Raw genomic sequence first — 14,335 nt, forward strand, 5'->3', positions numbered from 1 at the left:
CGTATGTCCAAACTTCACATATACTGTACTTTATATGCAGTTTATTGCATGCCAATTATACCTTCATACAGCTGTTACAGTTAAAAAAAAAAAAAACTAACGGAAGCAATGCAATATATGCTATATATGCCATAGGAGTCAAGGACAGGAAGAGGTGAATGTGGCTACAGGAGCAGGGCAGGGCATCAAGAAGAAAGTGAGGGTTCCTCTGAGCTTTGCAGAATTTGGGAAGGAGGAAAGGAGTGAGGAGATAATCATCAAGGCAAAGAAAACAGCTGGAGCCAAAGCAGGGTCAGGCACAGTGAGGCCACTGGGCCAGGGCTGGGGGCGAAGAACCCTGGGGAGCCGTGTGGAATGGAAGGAAATGAGGGAAAAATCTTAGACTGGCCTGGGCATGTTATTCCAGAGAAGCTGTGTTTAGAAAGATGTGAGGTGGACACTGGGATGAACAGGCAAACAAGTTTCCTCGCAGTGCCAAAGCTGCTCAACTGGCAGTGAGGTCCTGGACTGGCATGCTGAGGTGTGGAGACCACATGTATGTGGTGACTGACAGGCCACATGTGTCATTGCTGTGGAATAGAGAAATGATGCTATGGATGCATGGGTTTGCCACCACCGGACTGAAGCCAAGGAAACTAAAGAAGATGCTGTAATTAACAAAACATGAAGTTCTAAAAGGTGGGGGCCATGGTAATATCCCCATTACCAGCAACAAATTTGAGAGGCATTTATCTGGAAGAAGCAATGAGATGTGATGACAGAATAACACATGTGCTTGATAAGTGTTTGATGAATGAATGAGTGCACAGATTAAACACAGCAGATGGAGAGAAAAAAAGGCAGAAAAATGATTTCACTCTTTCCTTTTTACCAAAAGGAAAGTGCTAGCTGAAGAAGGAGTTATCCATTGCTCTGAAGCTGGACCATGAACCTTGAACCATGTATGTGGTTGAATATGACGTCCAGGTTCTTATTAAACTTTTTATAAGAAGATAGGACAACAAAGACACCCCAGGGCATATATGTGGTAAAGCCATTTAAGGTGAAGAATCTAAAAGGAATCAAGAATACACAGAGTCACAGGAAACAGCAGGACAGTAACAACCAGGGTGCAGCCACTACATTGCAGGCACTGTGCCAGGCACTTTATATAGATCATCATGTTTAACCCCTGTGAAGGCAGGTAGGTTGCATTATCCCATTTTAGAGATGGAATAACAAAGGCTCAGAGGTTGAGTTATTTTCCCAATGCCACCTAGATACGATCTGGGCCAGGATGCAAACTAAGGTCTCCCAGATGCCAACGTTCAAGCCACTTGTACATTATTTTGCTGCCACTCAGTGTTAACTGGGCAAATGAATAAACAAAAGTGGAAGTTTTAACCTAGCACTGTCTATTTTCTGTTTTCAATAAACATTAATCACCCAAAAATATTTTATAAAAAAATGATTTCTTCAATGGAAATCACTGAAGGTAACATATCACTTTCAACTTTAAATGGTTCCTATAATGCTGAATAAAGGCATACAATCAGCCCTTCATATCCACAAGTTCTGCATCTGCGAATTCAACCACTAAAGACTGAAAATATTTTAAGCAGTAAAAGTGATGCAGATAAAAATACAGTGTAACAGCTCTTTACAAAGCATTTACATTGTGTTAAATATTAGGTATTATAAGTAATCCAGAGATGATTTAAAGTATACTGGAGGATATGCATAGGTTGTATGTAAATATACACCATTTGTATAAAAACTTGAGCATGCAGATTTTGGTATGCGGGGTTGCAGGGGAGTCCTGGAACCAATCCCCTTGGGTACCAAGTGATGACTATATTCCATTATAAAACATCAAAGTTTGAAGACAGAATTTTAATTTCACTCTAATCTAGATTTAAAGTGGGCAGCAGGTGTAGGCAGACACAGGTATGGAAAGTCAAGCCACCTTCTCTACGAAGGCTGCCTCTGCCTTCTCCCAAGGCCTCATCTCTGATGTTACCCCTTCAAAGAGGCCTCTTACCCCCAACCTAAGCAGCCTCCTCTCCCAGTCACTATCGCACATGTTATTTCTTTACTGCATCTGTCACTATCTGAACTTATTTGCTTTGCTTATTTGATTATTATTTCTACTTCTTCTTACCCCATCCCCAAAAACCACCACCAGTAAAAATTCCTTTGCTGGGAGACTCTGCGGAAACCTGGACTTGCTGTACCCCTGCATGACACCCAGAAGAGTGCCTGGGCCCTCTCCATAGAAAGCACCTCATAAAGATCTGCTGAATGAATGGCCAACCCAGAAACTCACGTCTTTCCGTGTCTTATGTTCTGCAGCCTGAATCCTCTGATCCATTTCCTCTTCCAACTCACTCAACTGCATAGCTGCCTTGTCCTGGGCTCTGAAATTCAAAAGGATGCACATCTTTTCATTATACTCTTGAACTTGAAACATGAAGAGAAACTTCAGACTCATCTACGTTAAGCCCTATATATTACAGATGAAGAGAAACACGCCATTCAAAATGATTCCCCATTCCTTCTACATAATAAGATGAGACTGGCAATTTGACCATTTTGGTGCAAAATGATTTTAAAACTAGATACAGTCATGCATTCCTTAACAACTAGTATACATTCTGAGAAATGTGTCTTAAGGAGATTTTTGTCACTGTGTAAGCATCATAAAGAGTATTTACACCAACCTAGCTGGTAGAGCCTACTTCACACCTAGGCTATATGGAATAGCATATTGCTCCTAGGCTGGAAACATGAACAGCATGGGACTGTACTGAATACTGGAAATAACTGTAACACAATGGTATTTGTGTATCTAAACATAGAATAGATACAGTAAAAGTATAGGATTATATTCTTATGGGACCACTGTCATTTAGGTAATCCTTTATTGACCAAAACATCGTGATGTGGTATCTGACTATATTAAATAAATGAATAAATTGGATAAAATGACATTAAACTAGATTGTGGCAAAGAATAAAGATATCAAAGTGCTGGGAGGCTCTCAATAAATTCTGAATTTTTTTTTGCTCTCATGACTGAGTTACAACCCTGGATTAAAAAAAAGAACTCCGTGGCAAAGTGACGGTTAGATATAATTTTGAAATTTCACTATATAAAACTCACAATGTTATATGTTAAAGTGAGAAGGGAAAAAAAGATCTCAATCATGATTTCTTATTTGTTCCCTAAAGTTCTAGAATGTAGATAAGGTTACCTTTTAGAAAAATTCTGTTTCTGTTAGGAGTGCAATTATAAATCATATCTCTATGGAGACAGCACATTGATTTGCATCTAAACCATGAGTTTTAGAGGTGATTCATTTGGACAAATGACATACTATTAATAAAAGATAGGGCTTAAATATAAGATTTTCTGTCTTCTAGTTTGATGGGTCTCTGCTATAGCAACTGACCTGCTTTTGACTTATTTACTCCCTCACAACACAATTTATTCATGCATTGGTTCGACTTCCACATAAAACTCCAAGGAAATATTGTGGGAGGAAAAAGACCCCAAAGTAAAATTTTCAGTAACATTATTATCTTCTGTTCCTATTTACTTCTTCCTCATCTTCTAACCTGTCCAAGGTTATGTTAACCAAGCTTGGGAAGTCAGTTCATTTCTGCTTATAAATACCTGCTATTTGAAGTCTAGAAATTGTGTATCTCCATAGCAATGTCTGGTGGTTTTTTGGTCAACTCTGGGACTGTAAATGGCTAAGGCACATATCCTTTCTCCCTTTGTTATGATCATTTCCCACCTACTTCTTCTAGCTATCCAATCCCAAGCATCTGGGACTGCTCCATAATGGACTCTCTCTAACCTTTTCACTTCTGAGCAACATTTTTCTTCTTTTGCAAATCAGGGTGATGCATAATGACAGACTGCTTGCCCCAGCAATTTCTAATTTCTGGTGAAATGTCTGCCCACTGTGACCTAGTCCAGGGCTCCCACCAGGACACTGGGAACCCATTCTTCAGGTGCAGTGCAGAGCAAAATGGCCAAAACCCTCCCACAATCAAAACTAGAGGTGAGGATGGATGGCTAAGCATGCAAAGAATGGTTTACAAGTAGCCATTTAAACACTTCCTGAGGTCTTTGGTAGCTAAGAAAGGAGACTTTAGGAGACTTCACCTCAGCATAGAGGCTGGCTCTGGATCCCTCCAGCAGCACAGAAGGGAGTGGATGGGGACACCAACACAGCTCAAATTAATGTGATGTACTCACTCCACCGTGAAAAAGCAGCCTAGCTGGTAATGAGAACATCAAGCATGCCAGTCTGTTTTTTTCCCTCGTAGGTTTACATGGTATTATCTTTAGATGGGGGGCATGTGTATGTGTGTGTACCCACATATCTCTGTGTGGGTCTGTATATGTGTACCTATGAGTTTGTCTGTTTTAATACTTATTGGATGCTCTGAAGAATCAATGTGTGTGTCTGCCTGTCACATCTCAAAGGAGACCAACTCTGGGACTCTGATCCACACTCCAGAATGCTCTATAGACTTTGGAGTTCTGAGGACCACCCTTTATCCTCCTGGAAGGCCCCTAGAAGGCTAATTTGAGAGAAAAATGGTCAGTCAAGTACTAAAAATGTTCATAAGAAATCCCTTGTGAATAGATCAACCTTGGCTTGACTCCAGGACTATAAGAAAGGTCCTATTTCATACCAAGAATTTAAAATATTTTCTTTTCTACATTGTAATGGCCTTTAGTTACTCCAAAGGTTCAACTAGATAGTTTCAGCATCATGTGGATGGGAAGGATAAAGAGACAGCAGAATTGAAGACAAGTCACCCACCCCTATGCAGACAGGGCAGCCTCCTATTAAAAGGGCTGCATCTATAAGCTCCAGGCAGAAACCAGCAGGGTGCACAGCGTCTTGGGAGCTGCTGGTGGAGCACATGACAGCAAAGGGCATCCGTGGGGCACAACACACAAGAACTGTGACAAGCACAATGCCCTCTCTTTCCCAATACATGCTAAAGGAATGCAGTTTTTCCAGGGGGCAAAGAGGTTGACGTTTGGACTGCAACACATATAAAGTCTTTTTTTGCATGACATAGCTGTTAACACCAATAAGATATCCTATGTAAGCTAGCTATGGCTTATATGAACTGTATTAGAGTAAGAGTTTAATAGTTCTTTGGCTTTCAGTTCAAAGGGGGAGGGCCAAGTGAGGAGGGCTAGAGAGTAGAGAGAGTCAAAGCAGCACTGGTGAGCACCCACCATGTGGTGGGCAATGTGCGGGGCTCACCCATGACATCATCCACTAAGTCTTAACACCCAGAGGACGTGAAGATATTCATCCTCATTTTGCAGTTGTAGAAATTGAGACTCAGGGAAATTAAGTAACCTGCTCGTAAAGTCTCATACATGTAGGTAACAAGGCCAGGCTTCAAATAGTGTTCCACCTACTTCTCTAGATAAAAGTTCCCTGTGTGTTTTAAGCAGCTGGATGTAAGATAAATCTCTTAATTGTTCTGTATCAAGTCATCATTGATCCTGAAGAGTTTATATAATAGGATCATGATGACCTACTGATTGATTGGTAGCTAACCTACTTCTCCAGTGCTGGCTTAATTTTGAAAGCTCTAGACTCCTGAGGCTCAGGAAGTCCACCTATATCATAGCGTGACAATGCAGTTCAGTCCATTTGCCACCCAGGTCAGAGAGCAAGTTAAAGCACCCACAGGCCACTTATAAAGGAAGGACTTCAATACCTCTTCACCGCAATGGCCAAATTTTCCATTTCTGTGCTTTGAAGTCTGATCTCACGGATGAAGTTCTTTATAACATGTTCATATGGCTGAATTAATCTTGGCTCCACAAGGTTGATGTTCTGGTACAAGGTACTAACTTGCTCTTCTCTGCCAAATAAATAAAAAAAAATTAAACCAATTATAAAATGTTAAAGGCAACTCTACCGGGGACTTTTAAGAAAGAGAAACATAAATGAAGAACTAAGGAAAGAAAAACCAGCAATCACAGAATGAACGGAAGGAAGGGAAGACAGCAGTCAGGAGATATGGTTGGGTTTTTCCCACAATAGGAGATGGGGCCTGCGAGGACAGTGAAAATGCACAGCAAGGGACTAATAAGGAAGGATTTTGTTGTTGTTCCTGCTGTGTATTTTTTAATTTTAATAGAAAGATATATAAATTTACAGAAAAATTAGGTAACATTCAATCAGTTACTTAATTCCATGTTTCACCCACCCCTGATAAGACATGTTTCAGCCTTTATGGTCATAACGGTGGGTGTATTAGTCCATTTTCACACTGCTATAAAGAAATACCCAAGACTGGGTAATTTATACATAAAAGAGGTTTTAACTGACTCACAGTTTCACATGACTGGGAGGCCTCAGGAAACTTACAAACATGGCAGAAGGGGAAGCAAGGATCTTCTTCACATGGTGACAGGAGAGAGAAGAGTGAGGAGTGAAGGAGGAAGAGCTCCTCCTTAAACCATCAGATCTCCTGAGAACTCTTTCACTATCACGAGAACAGCATGGGGGAAACCGCCCACATGATCCAAGCACCTCCCAACAGCTCTCTCCCTAGACACATGGGGATTATGGGGATAACCATTCAAGATGAGATCTGAGTGGGGACACAGCCAAACCACAGCAATGAATATACCTACTATGTTATGGTCGGCTAAAAATAACTTCATATAAATTCACATTTTTATATATATTTGCATTGATGTCAGTCACAATTTTCCTGACACCAAATGTGTGGATTTTTTCATCATACCAACCAATTCTCCAACATTTCAGATACCAACTGAGTGTCTAACAATCCAATTTCATTCTGACACTACCCAGAGTTAGCACAGACCCCACAAGTTAAGGGATCAGTCCCACAAGACTGCTCCCCACTTAGATGCCAGTCACAAGTTCCAGGTTGCCACCTACACTTCTGACAAATCACCTATAAATCAGGGGTTCCCGTGACCCCCTCTTCAGTTCCATGCTTTGCTTAAATGGCTCACAGAACTTAGGAAAACACTTGACTTAGGTTTACCAGTTTATCATAAAGAACATAACTCACGATGGCCAAATGGAAGAGATGCTTTGGGCAAGGTATGGAAGCAGAGTGTGGGTGCACAGAACAACACCCTCCCAGCTCCTCGGTATGTTCATCAACCCAGCAGCTCTACAAACACTATTGTTTTGGGGGTTTTATGGTGATTGCACTGCACAGACATGAGAGATTACATCACTGGCCAATGGTGATTACCTCAATCTTCAGCTTCTCTCTCCTCCCCAGAGGTCAGGGATGGGGCTGAAAGTTCCAACCTTCTAATCATGTCAGTCTTTCTTAATCTTAATCATGTCCAGCCCCCATCCTGAAGGTCTAGGGGCCCCCAGCTACCAGCCTTCTCACTACCATACAAAAGACACTCATCACTCTGGAGATTCCAAGGGTTTTAGGAGCTGTATTCCAGGAAGATGGGACAAAGACCAACTACATATTTCTTATTGTATCACACTATTTATTTGTGACAGTCCTCGTAGTTATTATTTAAAATCTTTTACTAAAAGATAAACATTTTCAGAGGTATTTCAAAAGAAAAATTAACCAGATTCAGTAGCTGATCTGAAAGAGGATAAAGGAGCTAGTTGGTGAAGTTGGTGGTGTCCGTGACTCACAGTTTAAGAGCTGATTCACTGACAGAAATCTAGCATGATCTATGAATAATATACCCTTTGTGTCTAGTTAATGAAGCCTATGTAACTCATCTGCTATGGATGGATGCTATAACCAGGTGTAGACTTAATAAGCACACTATTCCCCAGCGTATCCATGCTTCTCCAGATTGATGGGCTGCATATTGGCCTCCTTGGACAGCTTATATCAGAGACTGCAATCTGGCCTTCTTCTTCTGATCCTAGTGGATCCTTGCTTGCTAGTATTTAACAAAGGCTGTGACCAGGTTGTGACAGTAGCAACACTTTTTAAAGCAAAGAACATTTATACCAGTTGAAACAAGAAATACCAAAAATTTAGAGAACAGTCAATTCTTTGGGCATGAGATAACTTACCATAATACCAGCATCAAATAACTCTATCAATTCTCATTAAGTCCAGAAATGTTGGGGATAGCTAATAATTGCAGGAAAGCCAATCACTTTGACACACTGCCTGATTTAAAAATCACCTCCAATGTTTGGATAATTCTTACGTTTGGTGATCTGGTTCTGTGATTTTACAGTTTCTCCCCTGACAATGCACAACGACTTCTGTCTCCTGCCCCTGACATGGAGAGATTACTCTTCTCCAGGTGCTTGTCTAGTTTTTGGGCAGGCCACTCCAGGAACCAAGAAGTCTGAGAGCATTTCACAGCCATCTATGGTGTGACACCACAGCGACACCAAAGCAACAGCCACAGAAGACCACTCAGAAATCCTGAGCACAAAATTCATACCCACCCACTTGATCAACATTCCTTGGGCTTTTGCCCTATTACTCTGTTGAAGGCAGCATTTTAAGATGCTATGAGGGCTCAAGAAAGATGACAATAATCCCAGGCCTCAGTAATTGAAAAGCCATGCAGACAGCCATCTCACAACTGGAAAAGAAGACAGTCAGATAGAATACAATTTATAATTGTAATAAAAATAGTTATATGTAGCCAGTAATCACCATATTCCTGGTAATGTGTGAGGAAAATGTATATGTATCCTCTCTTCAAATGCTCACCACAACATCATGAAGTATCTTTATTATCTCAGTACTTCAGAATGTGACTATATTTGGAAATGGGTCTTTTTAAAGAGGTAAAGAAGTTAAAATGTGGTCATTAGAGTAGCTCCTAATCCAATCTTACTGGTCACCTTATAAAAAGAGATATGAACCCAGACACACACACAGAGAAGATCATGTAAAGACACAGGAGAAGACAGCCATCTGCAAGTCAAGGAGACAGGCCCCAGAAGAAACCAACCCTGCTGACACAGTCATCTCAGACTTCTAGCCTCCAGAACTGTGAGAAAATAAACTTGTGTTATTTAAGCCACCCAGTTTGTGATGCTTCTTACCACAAATACCTAGGCAGCCCTAGCAAACAAATACCATATAGGGCCCATGGTAACATGGTGGTTAAGTGGCAGAATAAGGATTCAAACTCAGTCTCACGCTGCGGGCCACCTGATCAACCATAAAATCATATTGCCTCCCTATGTGTTAAATAGCTAAACTCTGGCAGAAGAAATGGAATTCAAAATCAATCCACAGACCTAGGAAACACTGAAAAACGTAAGGTACACATTAACTCTGAAGCTTAGTTAAGCCTGGCCCCAAGGTGTGTCCATGTGGCTGTAAACTCTCCCAGCCTTGCCTTTTTTTTTTTTTTTTTTTGAGACTGAGTCTCGCTCTGTCACCCAGGCTGGAGTGCAGGGCTCTGTCACCCAGGCTGGAGTGCAGTGGCGTGATCTTGGCTCACTGCAACCTCCACCTCCCAGGTTCAAGAGATTCTCCTACCTCAGCCTCCCGAGTAGCTGAGATTACAGGCACCCACCACCACACCCAACTAATTTTGTTTTTGTTTTGTTTTTTGTATTTTTAGTAGGGACGGGGTTTCACCATGTCTCTGACACCATGCTGGTCTCAAACTCCTGACCTCAGGTGATCCACCCACCTCACCCTCCCAAAGTGCTGGGATTACAGGCGTGTGCCACCGTGCTTGGCCCCAGGCTTGCTCTTATAAACAAACTGCTTGATCTGTACAGAGGCCAATCATGATTCAAAAGAATTGCTCAAGGAAAATATTATTAATAAACCTGCAGTAGTAAGTCTCTTTATTTGGTGGTATAAGACACAGAAAACTGCCATTATCTTTCCCATCAGAACTGAGTACAAATTCTGGTGCAATAGTAAGCCATATTTATTACGGGGCAGTGAAAGAAAAATCTCCACTCTTAGATTGTCTGACATAATTTCAACGGATCATTAACTTCTTTGCCTTTGTCATTTACTGACTACCAGGAAGGTGCAAAGCATAAAAATCTGCTCTGTAATAGAATCCTGCCTGTCAGGGGGTCATTAAGATACTGTCACCGAGGTGGGGGATGTGGTGGCTCACACCTATAATCCCAGCACTTTGGTGGATAGATCACCTGAGGTCAGGAGTTCGAGACCAGCCTGACCAATATGGTGAAACCCTATCTCTACTAAAAATACAGAAATTAGCCAGGCATGGTGGTGGGCGCCTGTAATCCCAGCTACTCAGGAGGCTGAGACAGGAGAATTGCTTGAACCCAGGAGGCAGAGATTGCAGTGAGCCGAGATTGTGTTACTGCACTCCAGCCTGGGTGACAGAGTGAGACTCCGTCACTAGAAAAAAAAAAAAAAAAAGATACTGTCACCTAGAGTCCTTGTTTGCTGGCTATCTGTACAACATCAAAATGTTCAGAAGTACACATCTCAGTAGATTCCCTCACTTTCTGCAAATTTCTAAAATGAGAAAGAAACATAATGATTTGTAAATTCTTGGGTCATGTGTTGGTCCTGGAATTCATTACAGAGAATTTCAATAATAGTTTACAGTGAAGTATACAAATAGAATAATTACAGGAAATGTCTGCCACTAACAGAAAATATGTCACATGGTTAACTGTTGTGCCAGGACTCCACCACGGAAACTCAACTATCTTGCTTTGCATTACAGGGCACACAGGGAGATCTGATTCCCCAGAACCCTTGGCCAGTAGGTTGGAGTCATGTGACTAGTTCTAGAAAATGGAGTGGGTACAGAAATGGTATGTGTTTGCCACATCCAGGCTTGACCTCTAAAATCGGTTACAAAATCTTCAGCACATTTTCTTTCTTTTTTCTTTCTTTCTCACTTTCTCAATTTCTCTCTCTCCCCTTTCCACCTTCTCCTTCTTTCTCCCTTTTCCACCTTTCTCCCTCTTTTCACTCTCTCCCACTTTCTCCCTCATCCTCATCACTGAAGTGAAAAACTCCAATATGGCTAAGCCTCGTGATAGAATGTGCTTGGATCCCTTAATCACCACATGGTGGAAAACTGCTCAGGAGAGCTACCTGACCACCTTGATCTGTCAGATACATAAGAAAAAAATGTTTGCATTGCATGAGGCCAGTAAGACTTGTTCTTTGTTACAAATCCAGTTCTTTGTTACAGTCAGCTTAAGCTTAGAAAGTTGGCATTATTGTTTCCTATTTGGGTATTTTATCATCTTCTTCCTTATTAACATACTTCCTTACCTCCTTACTTGATAGCTTCACATATTAAGTATGTAATAAAACATTTATGATCAGGAAAGTCTTAACAATCACTACTCACTCTTTTTTAGAAGGGAACAAAAAGCTATCTTGAAGCATTCATTTACCAAAGTAGACATTTATTGATCACCTTATATATGTAGTCCAGGTGCTGATTTAAGCCTTTACATATATTATTCATTTAATTCTCATGACAACTCCATGAAGATGTTATCACTAGTATCCTATTTACTGAGGAGGAGACTTAGGCAAGTATGTCCCTTTAGCAGAGCTAGGATTCCCACGCAAGCCACCTGGCTCCAGAGCTGGGCTCTCCAGGGAAGAACAAGCTCTTCACGCCAAAAGTAAGTGCTAAGCCAGTTTTCAGGGGTCTTAAGTACACACCTCCATTTAGGAAAATGTAATATAACAAGATTTTTTAAAAATTACTTTGGAAGAGGACATGTTTTATTGCTACAAGGATTACCCACGTTACAAGAGGACTCCTTAAAAGAATGAAAGCATGAATAAGATAAAAATGAGATAACCTTCTACAATTTAGTTTACTTAAAGCTATCTGGGGGAAGGACTATTACATGCAGTGGGCACAGTCCCGCCTTCCATCCCTGCTCCCATCTGCCTGTATGCTTCGCTTGGTCTATACTGTGGAAATGATGCACCTTCTGGGTTATGCCGAGAGACTGTAACATAACACTCTTGGCAATTCTCACAACTGATAGAAAAAGGAAAAACACAACAAAACAAAAAATACTTCATCATAGCAAAAGGTAATACCTGGTCCCTCTACGTAAGATTTATATTCTGTGCCTTGCCTGGGCAGCTAAATACCTGTGGATTTCTCAACTCAATAAACTTGGCACCATTACTTGATGCCAAGATAATCTTTTGTTCCCTCACAAAAGTGTAGTAGTTACTGGCCTCTTCCTGTGACCTACCTTCTGACGTCAAAGGTTAAACAAGCAAAAACGATACAATGGCCACACACACAACTCTATTTTCTTCTGGGCCTGACCCAGTTGGCACAAGTGAGTGCTGAGAAGGGTGACCAGTAGTGACAAGGCTTGAAAGCATTTTGAATTCATGAAGGACCCAGGGTCTCATCAAAAGCAATTACACTTGCACTCTCAAATACCATGCAGATCTGTTTACAGGTGTACTTGGCAAACACTAGGTAAAGAAAGATTAAGGATCAAGTCATAATCATTAGTCAGTCAAGACAAAAGAAGTCTCTGCATCTGTGCTGAGAGAGCAACCAACACTAATATACCTAATTTGTGTCTGAAGATATCAAGTGAAATGCAATTAGAGAAAAATGTACCTTGAATTATCAATGTTTTAGATGTCATTTATCTTCTTGTTCAATAAATTATATGATGATTTGTATGAACGACAATAGCAATGGCTAATTATTGATGAAAACTTTACAACTTAAAATTTTTAAATGATCCCTGGGAAATAAGAACCTTAAATAGCAAATATTCCCATGGAAGCTGAGAGGGAAATCATATGTACTTGAAGAAAAAACAAGTATACCTAAGATGTATAAAACTTTTTAAAGGTCACGCACGCATTTTCATAAGATTAACATTTTACTCAGAAGATCACATATATATTTATGTTTATATATCTGGAATGCAGTAGGGCTGGTATGTAAAATGCTTGGACACCACTGATCTCAGGACATCTCTGGGAACCAGTTAAGTACAGACAACTTCACTCCACATTAAGAGACACAGTGATCCAGTAGGGTGCTTACGAAAACTGGCCCTTAGATCCCAAGTCATGCTGATTTAAGCATTAAAATAGGGAGCTAAATTACTCAAACTGTATGTTTTATGCATCTAAAACCCAGTTTTTGTAAACAAAAGCACACAGTAATAAATGCCAATGTCTTCATCATTCTATACTAAGGAATGCCACAAGAACACTGATGCTAAGATCCTAGCATCTGAACATGAGACATTAAAACATGCATGCAATCCAAGGGGCACCATGAGAGATTTTGAAAATAAAATGCTAGGAAGCCAACCGAATTCCTTCCTACATAAAGCTCACACATGATTGAAAAGTTCTGTGAGGATTAAGTACAAGATGCACTGACAGCATAGAACAGGTGAATATGACCAGTCCTTGGGGTATTCCCTGAAGCATGCACAGATGTCAACTAGGCAGAAAGGGGGTACAGTAGGGGGTGGTCTCTTACAGGCATCAATAGCCACAGGCTGTGCACAGCCTTAGGCAGGAAAGCTGGAGCTGGAGAAGTTAGCGGGAGCCCAATGAGCACATCCTCAAGGACCGAAAGCGCACTGAAGGGGTCGGCAGGGATGTCCCGAAAGGATGGGAAGCCATGGCAAGATTTAAAGCAAGAGATGACACGATCGAGTTTGCATTTTCACAGTTTTGGCTGAAGCAAGGAATTAAACAAAGGATTTTGAAATAAATGTGCAGAGATAAAAATAAATCTAAGGCCATTATCATTTAATCCAGAAATGTAGAACTTCAGGAGTTGTCACCAGCTTTGACTCTAGAACGGGTAAAATTATAGACAACTAAAATCTGATAGTATAATTATTTCTCTTTTTGGGTAAGAACAAGGAATATGTTCTTACTAATGTAATACCAGTTAACCTACTTCGTTCGATGCCCTGAACGAATCACAGTTGTCTAGTCAGTAAGTGCAAAGGTTTATCCTTTTTCTCCCATACGAGTTAAATAAAAAGTACTCTTCTAAAAACATATTTTTATTACATAGTATGCATGCTTCCAGAATAAACCCCAAATTAACTAGAAAATAAATTCTAAGGGCCAAATCCAGCTATGCTACTAGAACAGAGCAATATTAATTCCCTTTCTAAAGTTTAAGTCTTGCTTTCTAGACAGGATGACCTCCTCCCACTAATAGAGCTGCTTACGATTGGCTGTGGTCTCAATCTGCATACAGAATGGCTATCCAGCTCTCCAATCTAGAGAAAACAAACAATGGTCTCCTCAACTTGGCCACAGCAACCAGGAGACTTGGAAAGACAACCTGGTCCAGGGGCTGAGGCTTCTCTGGCTTCAGT

The 14,335-nt window shown here is 40.8% G+C and overlaps 1 protein-coding gene across 1 annotated transcript in view; it reads right to left on the minus strand.

The window, feature by feature from the left end:
- The window catches only part of RASEF (RAS and EF-hand domain containing), a 77,698-nt gene that overhangs the window by 40,685 nt on the left and 22,678 nt on the right, over positions 1-14,335 (minus strand). The window contains exons 2-3 of the mRNA XM_002819899.6: positions 5,742-5,888; positions 2,306-2,396 (exon numbers count right to left, since the gene is read on the minus strand). Coding sequence (XP_002819945.4) covers positions 2,306-2,396; positions 5,742-5,888 — 238 coding nt within the window. The remainder of the gene's footprint in view (positions 1-2,305; positions 2,397-5,741; positions 5,889-14,335) is intronic.

Source organism: Pongo abelii, chromosome 13 (assembly GCF_028885655.2).
Source record: "Pongo abelii isolate AG06213 chromosome 13, NHGRI_mPonAbe1-v2.0_pri, whole genome shotgun sequence".
NCBI lineage: Eukaryota > Metazoa > Chordata > Mammalia > Primates > Hominidae > Pongo > Pongo abelii.